General features: G+C 36.9%; 1 protein-coding gene across 2 annotated transcripts; it reads left to right on the top strand.

Moving 5' to 3' along the window:
• Window positions 1-417: 417 nt before the first annotated feature.
• Window positions 418-16,112, top strand: LOC127433852 (T-complex protein 1 subunit theta-like). 2 transcript variants are annotated; one of them, XM_051686135.1, is made up of 16 exons: window positions 418-584; window positions 1,755-1,845; window positions 1,927-2,006; window positions 2,131-2,280; window positions 2,968-3,148; window positions 3,340-3,401; window positions 3,504-3,641; window positions 8,920-9,098; window positions 9,243-9,309; window positions 9,534-9,621; window positions 12,972-13,087; window positions 14,595-14,666; window positions 14,750-14,914; window positions 15,038-15,157; window positions 15,280-15,413; window positions 15,871-16,112. In XM_051686135.1, exons 1-15 carry the CDS (start codon window positions 525-527, stop codon window positions 15,385-15,387), a joined length of 1,677 nt encoding a protein of 558 aa, XP_051542095.1. In that variant the 5' UTR covers window positions 418-524; the 3' UTR covers window positions 15,388-15,413; window positions 15,871-16,112. The 2 variants fall into 2 exon arrangements, with proteins under 2 accessions (XP_051542095.1, XP_051542096.1); XM_051686136.1 differs by lacking the exon at window positions 15,280-15,413 and having other exon boundaries at window positions 419-584.
• The last annotated feature ends 1,229 nt before the right edge of the window (window positions 16,113-17,341 follow it).

The following is a 17,341-nucleotide window of genomic DNA, read 5'->3' as shown; positions in this document are numbered from 1 at the left end:
TGACAAAAACAGATTTATAATAGTTACTAAAAACATGGTTGATTTAAGAGAATGTATTAAAGAGACAAGCTCGTTATCGGTGTTGGGTGTAATCCGATTACAAAGCAATTAGTTACTGTAATCTAATTTTTAAATAATGTAATAGAATTTTTTCAATAAAGTAATCAGTGAAGTTTATTAGAATTTATTTATATAAATTATTAGTAATGCGATGGTAAAATTACATTGCAAATTTACATTACAATGGTTTTACCATTTGAACTGTAATTTTAGTTTTTTAATTGAAGACATATTTATTTAACTCGCTCACTAAACAGAAAATGACCAAATATGTACTTTTGACAGACTTCTCTGATGGGGTGAGGATCAATCGACTCAATCGGTGTTCAACTGTCTCCCCTGTGGCGATCTGTAATCCGTGTTTCTGCTGTCTGCAGTCGTGCCTATTCTCTTTTAGCTGCGTGCTTCCAAAACGCTGCAGCCTCATTGCAGCATCAGTTTAATTTCAACAATATCTGCTCAAAATGGCTCTTCATGTCCCCAAAGCTCCGGGCTTTGCCCAGATGTTAAAGGATGGTGCGAAGGTATGTCCGCTGAATGTGTGTTTTGGTTGTGTTGTGTTGTTTTTAGAGCACACCCATTGAGTTCGTAGAGAGATTTCTAGAACATGGGCCTTCTGTTCCATCTAGCTACCGGTAAAACCCACCAGACGCTTTACAAACAATTGAGGAATAATATTTAGTGCAAGAACATAATGAATGCGAGAATATCTTGGGTTTGACAATAGGCGGTTTATATCAGAAAGTGAAGGATGAATGAAATAAGCATACTAGCTGAAGACATGTGCGCCTACGCCACTGACAGTCACTGCTGATCTCACACCTCTATTACTAATTATGCAATAATACAATAATTTTTCTTAAGAGTGATATCGTTTGTGGTAAACCTCAGCATCATAACACGGCTATTTTTTTGGCTTGACAGAAAATGATTAATTTGCATAATAACGAATGGAGGATTTACACAGTTCACCATCAATGAGCAGTTCTCTAATTCATCTCTGGACATTAGACCATTTCCTGTGTGCGTTTGGGGCTCTGACCAGATCATTTGATCATAATATTTCAACAGAAATAATGTATTTGCTTGTTTAAAGATTTAACTTTTTAAGATTCACACGAAATGATTGTTTCACCCAGATCTGACTATGCTGTTAAATATTTTGATCATTATCCCAGCAGATAGCATGGATACAGACTCTAGTTTAGTTTCTGGTTCTTTCTGTTTCCAGCATAACAATATGTAACATTGCTAATTGTTTTCTTTGGAAGGTTTGCAATTACCGCTTTATTCATTGAGGATTATTGGGTTATTAAATGGGTAGTTCACCCAAAAATGAAAATTCTCTCATCATTTACTCACCCTCATGCCATCCCAGATGTGTATGACTTTCTATTGCAGAACACAAATGAAGATTTAAAAAAAAAAAGAAGAATGTCTCAGCTCTGTAGTTTCTTACAATGCAAGTGACCAAAACTTTGAAAAGCTGATGGCACTCACCGCCTAGTTTTTTTTTTTCTTTTCTTAAAATGTATATTCTGTAAAGGAAGTTAAAAATCATGTAACATTAAATGAATGTTACCTTTTATTCATTCAATTATAAGCATGTTTTAAAACCCACTATCTAAACACAAGTGTTTTCAAAATATTAAATGACTTGACATTTTGTTTGCTATTTTGTTTTCTGCAATCAGCACTATTCTGGTCTTGAGGAGGCAGTTTTCAGGAATATCCAGGCTTGCAAGGAATTGGCACATACCACAAGGACAGCATATGGACCCAATGGTGAGGCTTAATTATAATATTGCATTCTAAACCCTTTTGGAGATGTCATTGCGTTTTAATAATTTGCTTAATTCTGCACAGGCATGAACAAAATGGTCATCAACCACTTGGAGAAACTCTTTGTCACAAATGATGCTGCCACCATTCTCAGAGAGCTGGAGGTAATTTATTAGTAATAATGAAAACAAAATACAGTGCACATTCAATAATGATGGTATGAAATCTTATGTAATTTGGAAGCAATTTAAAAGAGCATTACATTTTGTGTCTCCATCATCTCCCCAGGTTCAGCACCCAGCAGCCAGAATGATTGTGATGGCATCCCATATGCAAGAGCAGGAAGTAGGTGATGGCACAAACTTTGTGCTGGTGTTTGCTGGTGCTCTGCTGGAGCTAGCGGAGGAGTTGCTGAAGATGGGCCTGTCTGTGTCAGAGGTCAGTAAACACCCAATCTATCCAAAACGTAACTGTCTGGACAGCGCTTTGCAGCATTACATTCTGTCTTGTCTTGTATGATAAATGCATAATGTGTAACTCTGCAAATACAAGCCAAAGTGATATACATATGCTGCGTCCAAAACTGCGTACTGTCACAGTATGTACTGTATTTGATGAAGGATACACTTATCTGCTGGCAGAACAGTACGCACTTTTAGGTATGCATTCGAGTAATATGATTAGATTTCAGACATACTTCATCCGGGGACGTTAACATCGTCTCATGACCGAATATATGGCGTAAGATCAAAAACCGCGAAAACTATCTGCTTTGGATTTGTTAAACAAGCACCATTTAAACACAAGGAACAATTATCTTGGTATATATAACACTTAGAGTTGAGAAGAGCCATCCGCCTCACGATTCACCGCCGTTCCTTTAAAACCAGTGTTTTGACGTCGCCTCAGCTCCCGAGGGATTATGGGATCATTAAGTGTCCGTCAATCCGCACTTTAAAATCTTGCCGCAGATAGTAGGTCATCCGGTTATTTCTCGCTTACTGCTACATGAATATATAGTAGGGAAGTATGGATATTCTGGCGCAGCGATAGTCTAATATCATTTTAAACATTTTACTTGCTCTATTTTATGATTTCATGATTATATTGAATGTTTTCCCCCAGGTGATTGAGGGCTACGACATGGCATGTAAGAAAGCTCTGGAGATTCTGCCTGATTGCGTCTGCTCATCCGTTAAGAACCTGCATGATCTAGATGAGGCCACAGCCGTGATCCGCACAGCTGTCATGAGCAAACAGTACGGCAATGAGGACTTCCTGGCCAACCTCATTGCACAGGCCTGCGGTAAAGCTTGAATTAGAATACTTCAGGTTACTCTGGGGAAAGTGATAATACATTTTGAATTGAGATTAATTATCTCATAAAGAATATATTTATACCCTTTTAATAAAGAATATGCTGATGATTTTGTCGCTCAAGTCATCTGCACTATAAAATCACAAAATAACACTATCAATTTATTTTTATTTTGGCAGTCTCTGTCTTCCCTGAGTCTGGCAATTTCAATGTCGATAATGTCAGAGTGTGCAAGATTTTGGTACGTGTAACATATGAGTTGTTTAGGTATGGTTTTAAACCATATGTATTGAATTTTAGTTTGTTTGTGTGGCAATGTCAGTCATTTCTTTCTTTTATGTAGGGATGTGGGCTGAACTCTTCTACAGTGCTTCACGGGATGGTATTTAAGAAAGAGACAGAAGGAGACATCACATCAGTCAAAGAGGCAAAGATAGCGGTTTTCTCCTGTCCGTTTGACTGCATGGTAACAGAAACCAAGGTATGAAAATACTATATCTAGTTTATATATATATATATATATATATATATATATATATATATATATATATATATTACATATTACACACCGATCAGCCACAACATTAAAACCACCTGCCTAATGTTGTGTAGGTCCCCCTCGTGCCGCCAAAACAGCGCCAACCCGCATCTCAGAATAGCATTCTGAGATGATATTCTTCTCACCACAATTGTACAGAGCAGTTATCTGAGTTACCGTAGACTTTGTCAGTTCTAACCAGTCTGTTCATTCTCTGTTGACCTCTCTCATCAACAAGGCGTTTCCATCTGCAGAACTGCCGCTCACTGGATGTTTTTTATTTTAGGCACCATTTTGAGTAAATTCTAGAGACTGTTGTGTGTGAAAATCCCAGGAGATCAGCAGTTACAGAAATACTCAAACCAGCCCTTCTGGCACCAACAATCATGCCACAGTTGAAATCACTGAGATCACATTTTCCCCATTCTGATGGTTGATGTGAACATTAACTGAAACTCCTGACCCGTATCTGCATTATTTTATGCACTGCTGCCACACTATTGGCTGATTAGATAATTGCATGGATGATTGTTGGTGCCAGATGGGCTGGTTTGAATATTTCTGTAACTGCTGATCTCCTGGGATTTTAACGCACAACATTCTCTAGAGTTTACACAGAATGGTGCCAGAAACATCCAGTGAGCGGCAGTTCTGTGGATGGAAATGCCTTGTTGATGAGAGAGGTCAACAGAGAATGGCCAGACTGGTTCGAACTGACAAAGTCTACGGTAACTCAGATATAACCATTCTGTACAAATGTGGTGAGAAGAATATCATCTCAGAATGCAATTCTGAGATGTGTATTGCCGCTGTTTTGATGGCACGAGGGGAACCTACAAAATATTAGGTGGTTTTAATGTTGTGGTTGATTATGTATAAACAGCTGAAGTCAGAAGTTTACATACACTTGGGTTGAAGTCATTAAAACTCATTTTTTAACCATTCCACAGATTTAATATTAGCAAACTATTTTTCCAACAATTGTTTACAGACAGATTGTTTCACTTTTAATTGATTATATCACAATTCCAATGGGTCAGAAGTTTACATACACCAAGTTAACTGTGCCTTTAATCAGCTTGGAAAATTCCAGAAAACGATGTCAAGCTTTTAGACAATTAGCCAATTAGCTTCTGATAGGAGGTGTACTGAATTGGAGGGGTACCTGTTTGTGTATTTTAAGGCCTACCTTCAAACTCAGTGCCACTTTGCTTGACATCATGGGAAAATCTAAAGAAATCAGCCAAGACTTCCACAAGTCTGATTCATCCTTGGGAGCAATTTCCAAATGCCTTAAGGTACCACGTTCATCTGTACAAACAATAATACGCAAGTATAAACACCATGGGACCACACAGCCATCATACCGCTCAGGAAGGAGACGCATTCTGTCTCCTAGAGATGAACGTAGTTTGGTGCGAAAAGTGTAAATCAATCCCAGAACAACAGTAAAGGACCTTGTGAAGATGCTGGAGGAAACAGGTAGACAAGTATCTATATCCACAGTAAAATGAGATCTATATCGACATAACCTGAAAGGCTGCTCAGCAAGGAAGAAGCCACTGCTCCAGAACTGCTATAAAAAAAGCCAGACTACAGTTTGCAAGTGCACATGGGGACAAAGATCTTACTTTTTGGAGAGATGTCCTCTGGTCTAATGAAACAAATATGTAACTGTTGTGCCATAATGACCATAGTTATGCTTGGAGGAAAAAGGGTGAAGCTTGCAAGCCGAAGAACACCATCCCAGCCGTGAAGCATGGGGGAGGCAGCATCATATTGTGGGGGTGCTTTGCTGCAGGAGGGACTGGTGCACTTCACAAAATAGATGACATCATGAGGAAGGAAAATGATGTGGATATATTGAAGCAACATCTCAAGACATCAGCCGGGAAGTTAAAGCTCGGTCACAAATGGGTCTTCCAAATGGACAGTGACCCCAAGCATACTTCCAAAGTTGTGGCAAAATGGCTTAAGGACAGCAAAGTTAAGGTATTGGAGTGGCAATCACAAAGCCCTGACCTCAATCTGATAGAAAATTTGTGGACAGAACTGAAAAAGCATGTGCGAGCAAAGAGGCCTACAAACCTGACTCAGTTACACCAGTTCTGTTTGGAGAAATTAGCCAAAATTCCAGCAACTTATTGTGAGTAGCTGGAATTAAACGTTGGACACAAGTTAAACAATTTAAAGGCAATGCTACCAAATACTAACAAAGTGTATGTAAACTTCTGTCCCACTGGGAATGTGATGAAAGAAATAAAAGCTGAAATAATTCTCTCTACTATTATTCTGGCATTTCACATTCTTAAAATAAAGTAGTGATCTTAACTGACCTAAGACAGGGTCGGTTTTCTACGATTAAATATCAGGAATTGTGAAAAACTGAGTTTAAATGTATTTGGCTAAGGTGTACGTAAACTTCTGACTTAAACTGTATGTGTGTGTGTGTATGTATATATATATGTGTATATATATATATATATATATATATATATATATATATATATGAGTGAGAGAGAGAGATTTTCTTTATTTTTGTAGCGCCACCTTGTTACTGTTTCGGAGAAAATTAACCTACAAATGGCTTATCTATAGTTGTCTCTACAAATGAAGCTAGGATAGGAGAAAATTAAAGGTGAAGTTACACTTCACCTTTAAAGTTTTATATATAGAAACAGACAATTTAAATACAGTGCATTCAGACAGTATTCAGACCCCTTCATTTTTTTCACACATTTGGTTATGTTGCAGCCTTATGCTAAAATGCTTTAAAAATATATATATATATAATTTTTTTTTTTTTTTTTTCAAATCAATCTACACTCCATACCCCATAATGACAAAGCATAACCAGATTTTTGTTATCTTTGCAAATGTATTAAAAAGAAAAAGCTGAAATATCACATTGTCATAAGTGTTTAGACCCTTTGCTATGACACTTAAAAATTTATCCAAACTGAGCAATCTGGGGAAAAGGGCCTTGGTAAGAAAGGTGACCAAGAACCCGATGATCACACTGGTTGAGCTGTAGACCTTTTAACAGGACAGTGACCCTAAGCACACAGCCAAGACAAGCGAGAGTGGTTTAGGGACAACTCTGTGAATGTTCTTGAGTGGCCCAGCCAGAGACCGGACTTGAACCCAATCTAACATCTCTGGAGAGACCTGAAAATGGCTGTCCACCGACAGTCCCCCTTAGGGTTGCACAGTATACCAGTACTAACAAAATACCGCAATACCAAAAAATGTTAAACGGTACGATATCATCTTGTTATTTCGGTACCATATTAAAGTATGCTGCCATTAGCAAAATGTAATGTAATGTGAGAGTTTTGAGACCAAATAATAATAAAAAAGCCTCTATATGGCCAAGTGTGATCATTAAACAGCAGAAAGATGTCATTCAATGAAATTATATACAGTCACATGTGCTGCGCACCACAGTATGAATAAGAGGTGCCTCTCTGCTCTGTCATCACCTTCACACACACAAGCAGGCATGCACACAAATGCAACACACACTACTAATGCTTGATTTTCATGCAGTGTGTCCAATAGTATCCATCTGCAGAGCCACAGATCAGTGTGTTGAGTGTATAAGCGGCTGTAAACTTTCAAATGAACTTTTCTCTGCTGCAGCTTGGAGATTTCAGCTTGATATAAGGAATCCTTCACAAACAGGAAGAACTTCGAAGATCTTTCAAAATAAATGTCCCTCTGAAATGAGAGCTCTGTTCATTTGATTGAGTGAAATTGAAGACATTACGACAGAAAAATATTACTACTGTATAAAAGCGTAATATTCAAAGCAGTCGCAACAATACTCATAGTAACAATAATATAATATTAAATGGATATATTATTAGTATTATTATCTGTAAGCAATAACACATAAGCAAGTGTACTAAAAATCAACATGTTGTGATTCAGCAATGGCAGCCTTTTGCCTCAGGTACTCAGATTGTTTTCATTAATACTGTAAAGCCAAAAAATTTTTTTTTTTTTTTTTTACCAAAAATAATATATATTTGAAAAGTATTATTTTCATTTGATTAAAGCTGTACAGTAAGTATTTGATTAAACACAATTTGATCATAACATTTAATTAAAACATTTAACTTGGAATCCAGAAAAATAACAACAGAAAATGCATAACTTGTATCTATAAGACTTTATGCAGTTTTTTTTAGACAAGTAATCCAGGTGTGCAAAGACTGTCACATCATACCCCAAAAGACTTGAGGCTGTAATCACTGCCAAAGGTGCTTCAACTAAGTACTGAGTTAAGGGTCTGAATACTTACACTACCAGTCAAAAGTTTTGAAACACTTGACTGAAATGTTTCACATGATCTTAAAAATCTTTTGATCTGAAGGCGTATGCTTAAATGTTTGAAATTAGTTTTGTAGACAAAAATATAATTGTGCCACCATATTAATATATTTCATTATAAAACTAAAATGTTATTTAAAAAAAAAATTTTTTTGAAATTGATGACTTGGACTAAATAATAAAGAAAAGCAGCCAATAAGTGCCCAACATAGATGGGAACTCCTTCAATACTGTTTAAAAAGCATCCCAGGGTGATACCTCAAGAAGTTGGTTGAGAAAATGTCAAGAGTACATGTCTGCAAATTCTAGGCAAAGGGTGACTACTTTGAAGATGCTAAAATTTAACACAGTTTTGATTTATTTTGGATTTTGTTTAGTCACAACATAATTCCCATAGTTCCATTTATGTTATTCCATAGTTTTGATGACTTTACTATTATTCTAAAATGTGAAGAAAAAAAAATTATAATAAAGAATAAGTGTTTAAAAACTTTTGACCGGTAGGGTATGTCAGTGAGATATTTCAGTTTTTCTTTTTAATACATTTGAAAAGTTATCAAAAATCTGGTTTTGCTTTGTCATTATGGGGTATGGAGTGTAGATTGATGTGGAAAAAAATCATTTAGAGCATTTTAGCATAAGGCTGCAACATAACAAAGTGTGAAAAAAATGAAGGGGTCTGAATACTTTCTGAATGCACTGTATCTGTTACTTTTGGGCATAATATGTTCTCATGATGAAGAGCAAATCTAATGTGGTTCTAATTTGGTAACATAAGCCCCATAGCTGGCACATGGCAGCATTACACCACTCATCTCTGTTTTAGCACATAGCTATTTAGGCTTTTCTTCCTTCAAAGTTTTTTTCTTCTTCTGATGTCTCACAGGGCACAGTACTTATAAAGAATGCAGAGGAGCTGATGAATTTCAGTAAAGGCGAAGAGGACCTGATGGAGGCCCAGGTAAAGAGCATTGCTGAAACAGGGGCCAATGTTGTCGTGACTGGGGGCAAAGTAGCTGACATGGCTCTTCATTATGCCAATAAGTACAAGCTCATGGTGGTCAGGTAAGAGGCAAATTCCTCCCTTTTTTTGCAGTGCTTCTCCAACAACATTTATACAGTGCTTGATTCATTAGATTGTTTAATGGGGAAAAAAACCCCTAAATAATGCCTGATATTTATGAATGATGCTGTGTGTGCTTTACCAAGGCTGAACTCGAAATGGGACCTCAGAAGACTATGCAAAACTGTCGGAGCCACAGCGTTGCCCAGGCTGGTGAGTTCTTTTCATTTTCCACCTTTTCATACTGGACTAGAGTCATGGAGGAAGGAGAAAGGTTGGCATGCTTGTCTTTCAGAATAGAAATATGTAGTTTTACTTCACTATTGCCAGTTTATGCAAGGCAACAAAAATGAGTTGACAGATCCTTTGATGGTATTATGGTCATTCTGTGACCTTTATGTTTCATTATGTTTCTTTTTTTCTCCTCTGGATAATAGACTCCCCCGACCCCAGAGGAAATGGGACACTGTGACAGTGTTTACCTGTCAGAGGTTGGAGACACGCAGGTTGTGGTCTTTAAACATGGTAAGGATTTTGTAAAAATCAAACACTTAAATCTTTTAATGTTCTCAGGTGAATCTCACGAAGAAATGTCTGGGACATATTTTACCCCTAAATGAAATGCAATTTAATTATGTAAAATAATGTGTTAAATATAACGCAATTAGTCATGCCCCCCATCCACACGCAAGCTTCGTTAAAATGAATGTTCCTACCATCAGAGTAATTCAAGCTTGATGTTTTTACTAATTTGTGGCAGTATGGGGCAGTCAGTGCAACTTCAGTTGTACAGGCAAAACGCCTTGTCAAACCAGCCAGCACTGTTTGCTTTTGTGCTCAAAGACAGATGGATTGGGCACACTAGAATGCAGGGTTCTCTAGATGGGTTTTTCAAAGTTTCAAACTACATTTAACTTGACACAGCATGCTAAAAGCACCGCTTGTGTGACTAGAGATGCTGAAAAAAAGTGAGATGCGATGCAACCACAGCAAGATGCTCAAAGCGTCCGTCTGACAATTAAAAATAGTGCAGAGTGAAGCAGTGCAATAATAGGGTTATTTTCAATGATATGGCAATAATAAAAAAAAAAACTATTTTGAATTACTGTAAGCCATTTTTTTTCTCTAAATGCTTTACTTTTGCTGCCAGAATGTATATGATTTAATTACCTGAATTATAATATTTATTATATATTTATAGTTATTTTAATTAATATATATGCGCATATCATATATATATATATATATATATATATATATATATATATATATATATATATATATATATTATAAAAATATTACTACTGTATAAAAGCGTAATATTCAAAGCAGTCGCAACAATACTCATAGTAACAATAATATAATATTAAATGGATATATTATTAGTATTATTATCTGTAAGCAATAACACATAAGCAAGTGTACTAAATATCAGCATGTTGTGATTCAGCAATGGCAGCCTTTTGCCTCAGGTAATCAGATTGTTTTCATTAATACTGTAAAGCCAAAAAAATTTTTTTTTTTTTTTTTACCAAAAATAATATATATTTGAAAAGTATTATTTTCATTTGATTAAAGCTGTACAGTAAGTATTTGATTAAACACAATTTGATCATAACATTTAATTAAAACATTTAACATGGAATCCAATAAAATAACAACAGAAAAGGCATAACTTGTATCTATAAGACTTTATGCAGTTTTTTTTTTAGACAAGTAATCCAGGTGTGTAAAGATTGTCACATCATACCCCAAAAGACTTGAGGCTGTAATCACTGCCAAAGGTGCTTCAACTAAGTACTGAGTTAAGGGTCTGAATACTTACACTACCAGTCAAAAGTTTTGAAACATTTGACTGAAATGTTTCACATGATCTTAAAAATCTTTTGATCTGAAGGCGTATGCTTAAATGTTTGAAATTAGTTTACTAATTTTACTTTACTAGTAATATATACACACACACATTCTCATTCCAATTCACGTTATTGTTATACAGCAATTAAAGCCATCCTGTACAGGCAGTTTTTTTTTTTTTTTTTTTTTTTTTTTTCAACATAAATACTACCATGATATATACTTCCAGTTTTACTGCGTTTCTCCCAATTATCATAATAATCATACAGTGGCATGCAAAAGTTTGGGCACCCCTGGCCAAAATGTCTGTTGCTGTGAATAGTTAAGTGAGTAGAAGATAAACTGATCTCCAAAAGGCATAAAGTTAAAGATTAAACATTCTTTTCAACATTTTAAGCAATATTAATGTATTATTTTTATTTTGTACAATTTTAGAGTGGAAAAAAAAAGGAAAGGGAAAAGTTTGGGCACCCCAAGAGATCTGAGCTCTCAGATAACTTTTACCAAGGTCTCGGACCTTAATTAGCTTGTTAGGGCTATGGCTTGTTCACAATCATCGTTTGGAAAGGCCAGGTGATGCAAATCTCAAAGCTTTATACATACTCTGACTCCTCAGATCTTGTCCCATCAATCAGCAGCCGTGGGCTCCTCTAAGCAGCTGCCTAGCACTCTGAAAATTAAAATAATTGATTCCCACAAAGCAGGAGAAGGCTATAAGAAGATAGCAAAGCGTTTTCAGGTAGCCGTTTCCTCAGTTTGTAATGTAATTAAGAAATGGTAGTTAACAGGAATGGTGGAGGTCAAGCTGAGGTCTGGAAGACCAAGAAAACTTTCAGAGAGAACTGCTCGTTGGATTGCTAGAAAGGCAAATCAGAACACCTGTTTGACTGCAATAGACCTTAAGGAAAATTTAGCAGACTCTGGAGTATTGGTGCACTGTTCTACTGTGCAGTGACACCTGCACAAATATGACCTTCATGGAAGAGTCATGAGAAGAAAACCTTTCCTGCATCCTCGCCACAAAATGCAGCGTCAGAAGTTTGCAAATGAACATCTAAACAAGCCTTGATGCATTTTGGAAAGAAGTCCTGCGGACTGAAAGTTAAAATATAACTTTTTGGCCACAATGAGCAAAGGTATGCTTGGAGAAAAAAGGGTGCAGAATTTCATGAAAAGAACTCCAACTGTTAAGCACAGGGGTGGATCGATCATGCTTTGGGCTTGTGTTGATGCCAGTGGCACAGGGGAACATTTCACTGGTAGAGGAAAGAATGGATTAAATTAAATACCAGCAAATTCTGGAAACAAACATTACACCATCTGTAAAAAAGCTGAAGATGAAAAGAGGATAGCTTCTACAACAGGATAATGATCCTAAACACACCTCAAAATCCACAATGGACGACCTCAAGAGGCGCAAGCTGAAGGTTTTACCATGGTCCTCACAGTCCCCCGACCTAAACATCATCAAAAATCTGTGGATAGACCTCAAAAGAGCAGTGCATGCAAGATGGCCCAAGAATCACAGAACTAGAAGCCTTTTGCAAGGAAGAATGGGCGAAAATCCCCCAAACAAAAATTGAAAGACACTTAGCTGGCTACGAAAAGCGTTTACAAGCTGTGATACTTGCCAGGGGGTGTTACTAAGTACTGACCATGCAGGGTGCCCAAACTTTTGCTTTGGGCCCTTTTCCCTTTTTTGTTATTTTGAAACTGTAAAAGATGAATATAAAAAAGTAAAATTGCTTAAAATATTAAAGAAATATGTCATCTTTGACTTTAAGCCTTTTGTAATTCAGACCATCTTTTGCTCGCTTAGCTATTCACAGCAACTATATTGATGATGTTTTTTTGCAGGCATAAATGTATGTACCATGTAGATTTATGTTTTTGTCACATTTTGGAGCTTGATTAACAAACTTTTTTTAAATCTTGTAGTTTGGTCTGGCAGTGATGTAAACTTTAGGATTAGTACATGCTAATGCAGTCTAACTCTTTTTTTTTTTTTTTTTTTTTTATAGATAAAGAGGATGGCGCCATTTCTACTTTGGTAATTCGAGGGTCCACAGATAATCTGATGGATGATATTGAGCGTGCCATTGATGATGGAGTTAACACCTTTAAAGTCCTTGTTAGGGTGAGTTGGTTTAAAACTAACTAAAAAAACTTCTCTCTTCCAAAGGCTTGGGATCTGTGCCTTTTACATGCAGTAGCCCCTTTCACACATGCAACCAGGTAAATTACAGGAAAATTGTTGGGTTGCCTTTACTGATAAATGTACCACATGTGCTGTTCACACATACCATCAGTATGGAAATGTATGATACAACTTCTCATTAAGGAATTTGCCAGAGCAAAATTTACCAGTATTTTCAAAAAGGTTATGTTCACAACATGATCACTAACCTGAAAAATTCTGTAACTTTTCTGGAAAAGGCTGTATGTGTGAAAGGGGCTATTGATAATCGGAAGATTTTCCTTGTGATTATCGATATATATTGGGATATTTTTGCTTGTTGCACAATAGTGTTTGTCTTTTCAGACATATTTCTCAACACAACTTTGGTTAAGTGTGAGCGGCAGTGTAAATTAAAGGGGATAATTAATCGCTGGATTCACTGCATGCGTCTGGTGGATGACATAGCGTGTTTTAAAATTTGAAAAAATTATTTTCTAGAAAGGTATAGTTTTCCATTAAATTCGACCCAAATCATTATCAAAGGGCAAAGATTATTTACTCTAGCCATTGCTGGATGATATATTGTGTATATGTTTCTTTCATAGAGCCTACACAATTCAGTTACAAGTATATCATTTTGTGGTTTAACAGCCTGAATGAAAGACCTATTCAAGGCTACACACAAAGAAATTGAATAATCATTTTTAATCGTTCAGTTTGCGCAGACAACTATTTCATACACTGACCTGCAAACTCATTAACATCACTTGAATTTTTTTTGGAATGCCCAATTCCCAATGTGCTCTAAGTCCTCATGGTGGCGTAGTGACACAATCCAGGTGGCGGAGGACGAATCTCAGTTGCCTCCGTGTCCGAGACCATCAACCCGCGCATCTTATCACATGGCTTTATTACCGCGGAGACATGGTGCGTGTGGAGGCTTCACGCTATTCTTCGCGGCATCCACGCACAACTCGCCACGTGCCCCACCGAGAGCGAGAACCACATTATAGTGACCACGAGGAGGTTAACCCAATGTGACTCTACCCTCTCTAGCAACTGGGCCAATTTGGTTGCTTAGGAGACCTGGCTGGATTCACTCAGCACACCCTAGATTCGACTTTAATTCTTGAAGTTCAAAAACCTTTGTAACTTTGGACTGCCATCTGCTTCGCCACATCAGCTCGTCCTCTTTGTGTGTGTTACCGGTGTTTTTGCTACCCGTGACTGGCTTCAGTAAATGTTATATCATCCTCTTGTGGTCTCCCAACGCTATTACACTAGACTGTTAAACAGAAGGCCAACTGAGTGAATTGGAAAGCACGCAAATTAGGCTTCTAATTTAAATGTCAGCTAATTTTAATATATCGATAAAATAACGTGCCGATCAATAATCGATATATTATGATGTCCCTATTTTCAACTGTAAGTAAATAGGACATTAACAGGATTGTTTTCCTCTCAGGACAAGCGTCTCTGTCCTGGTGCTGGTGCCACTGAAATTGAGCTCGCCAAACACCTAACGTCCTATGGAGAAGTGAGTAAATAAACCTAATTTCAGTCTGCTGTTTACAAAATGTCTGAACTGCAGTTTAAGAGAACCTTTAATGTCCTCTGAAGTCTTGCCCAGGCCTGGAGCAGTACGCAATCAAGAAGTACGCTGAGGCGTTTGAGGTATTTCCTCGTGCTCTGGCAGAGAACTCTGGCGTGAAGGGCAATGAGCTGATCTCCAAACTGTATGCTGCTCACCATGAAGGCTGCAAGAACACAGGCTTTGACATTGAGGTAAGGAGTCTACAGTAAATTATGATATTAAGGCAACATCAGTTGATAAATAGATCTAATATAAATAGGTCTCATGTTTTTAAGGTGTTGTTGACGAATATGTATTTTTCAAACAATGTTTAGGGTGAGGGACCTGCTGTGAGAGACATGATGGAGGCCAGCATCCTCGATCCATTCCTGGTCAAACAATGGGGCATTAAACTGGCCACAAACGCTGCCATCACTGTTCTCCGTGTGGATCAGGTACCATGCAGTTATATTCGTGTGTCCGTTCAGTTTCTTATCCCATCAATGTTTTCCCTTTTGTATCAGTTTAGGTGGTGTGTTAGCTTGTTTATTTTTCTGACGTGATGTGTATATGCTAGATCATTATGGCAAAGGCAGCAGGGGGACCTAAAGCCCCTAAACAGCAAGGACACTGGGACAAGGACGGTTGGGAAGAGGAGCCAGACAAATTTGACACCCATCATTGATAAGAAATATAAAAAAAAAATAATAGGTGCCCAAAAACACGCCACTGTTTGGAGTGCTTAACCACAGGAGTGATGGAGGGGGCTAAAATGGTGCTGCATGAACAATGTGGAAATTCTGCTTGAATTTTAATAAGTGACAGATTTTAGGTCTCAGATTACTTAGTAATTGGCATGAGAAGCATTATTTAATAATGTTTTTTCAACTTGAAAAATAAATGTTTTATATTGACTCCTATGTTCCAGACTTACAAAGTTTTCTATCTGGTTTGCAATTCAAAACATTACACTAACTACGTCACAGCTGATGTTGTTTAAGATTGTGTGGCATCTTTGTTTTGAATATCGTCTCACCTGCATGCCGCATGCACTAAAAGCACTTTTTCCTCCTAGGGACCCACAACACTGCTAACGTTTGCACTGAATCAACAATATTGACTGTTTATACACTGTAAGTGTCTGAATATGCTACGTTTCATCCCTCAGATCATCATGGCCAAGCCAGCTGGCGGACCCAAAGCTCCACAAGGAAAGAAGGACTGGGATGACGATGAATGATGTCACTAGCCTGTGTGTTCCTCCATGTTCCCCTCACTATCTTAGCTTTGCAAGTGTTATGTATTTAAAATCTAGCCTCATTCTTTTGTATTTTTGTTCAGAGAAGCAACTAACAATAAGTGGCTTTGATCTGTTTTTCTGGTCCAAATAAAAGGCACTTGAGCTGTTAACATGCCTCTGTTTTCATTTAAACATTCCTGATTGATGAAGTAAACTCTTCCAGCCTTGAGTTTGGAATTCTTGAAAACAAAATGGAAAACCTTAATGGTTGGATGCTGCATTAGGAGTTACATATTCTAGCAAAATATCAGTTTTGTGACTAACAATGTTTGTCATTTGAATAAAGAACACAAGTTATTTACACCTACTTAGTTCACCTTTTAAAGGAATTTTCCGGGTTCAATACAAGTTAAGCTCAATCGACAGCATTTGTGGCATAATATTGATTACCATAAAAAGTTATTTTGGCTTGTCCCTCCTTTTCTATAAAAAAAAAAGCAAAAATCTTGGTTCCAGTGGGGCATTTACAATGGAAGTGAATGGGGGCCAATCTGTAAACGTTAAATACTATTTCAAAAGTATAGACACAAGATGTAAACAATATGCATGTTAACATGATTTTAGTGTGATAAACTCACTCACCTTTCCTGTGTAAAGTTATAGCCAATCTTACATCTTCGTTGCCATGATGATGCAATGTAAACAAACCCTAAAACGACAGTAAAATGATGATTTAAACAACTGTACAGCTCAATCAATAAACCAGTTTTAACAGATGAATTAATGTAAGTGTTTTTATAAAATAATAAGCTTCAAATTTCTGCCTTTTAAACCCTCAAAAAATTGGCCCCATTCACTTCCAGTGTAAGTGCTTCACTGTAATTTTTTTTATATAAAGTAAAGGAGGGACAAGTCTATATTATTTGTTGTGGTAATCAACATTATGCCACAAATGCTGTCGATTGATCAACTTGTATTGATCCTGGAATATTCCTTTAAGCTGTTTATATACTTCTGGAGTCTAATTTGATAAATTAGACATGCTTTAATGACCTGCTCAAATAAGAAAACAAGTGAAGGCAATCTGTAATTTGAGTACATTATGTTCTGCATAATTACATGATAGTAATATATCCACCCAGTTACATAATATAACAGTGTATTATAATGATTTGAGAACTTAAATGCACTTGTGGAAAGACATTATTAGATCAAGCAAGGATCGTCATGACTATAGCTGACTCTGAGGCTGGGTTCATTCACCCCTTTCCAAAAAGTAAACAATCATTGTGACCTTGTAGGTTTATATATGGCTACTTGACTGATAACAAGTTTGCCTCTTACTGTAATTGAGTGATATTACATTTCTAACTAATGAGGATGAGGAGCACTTTACCCC

Source organism: Myxocyprinus asiaticus, chromosome 43 (assembly GCF_019703515.2).
Source record: "Myxocyprinus asiaticus isolate MX2 ecotype Aquarium Trade chromosome 43, UBuf_Myxa_2, whole genome shotgun sequence".
In the NCBI taxonomy this organism is placed as follows: Eukaryota; Metazoa; Chordata; class Actinopteri; order Cypriniformes; family Catostomidae; genus Myxocyprinus; species Myxocyprinus asiaticus.
The sequence above is the reverse complement of the archived record's forward strand: the minus strand, read 5'-3'. Positions and strand labels throughout refer to the sequence as shown.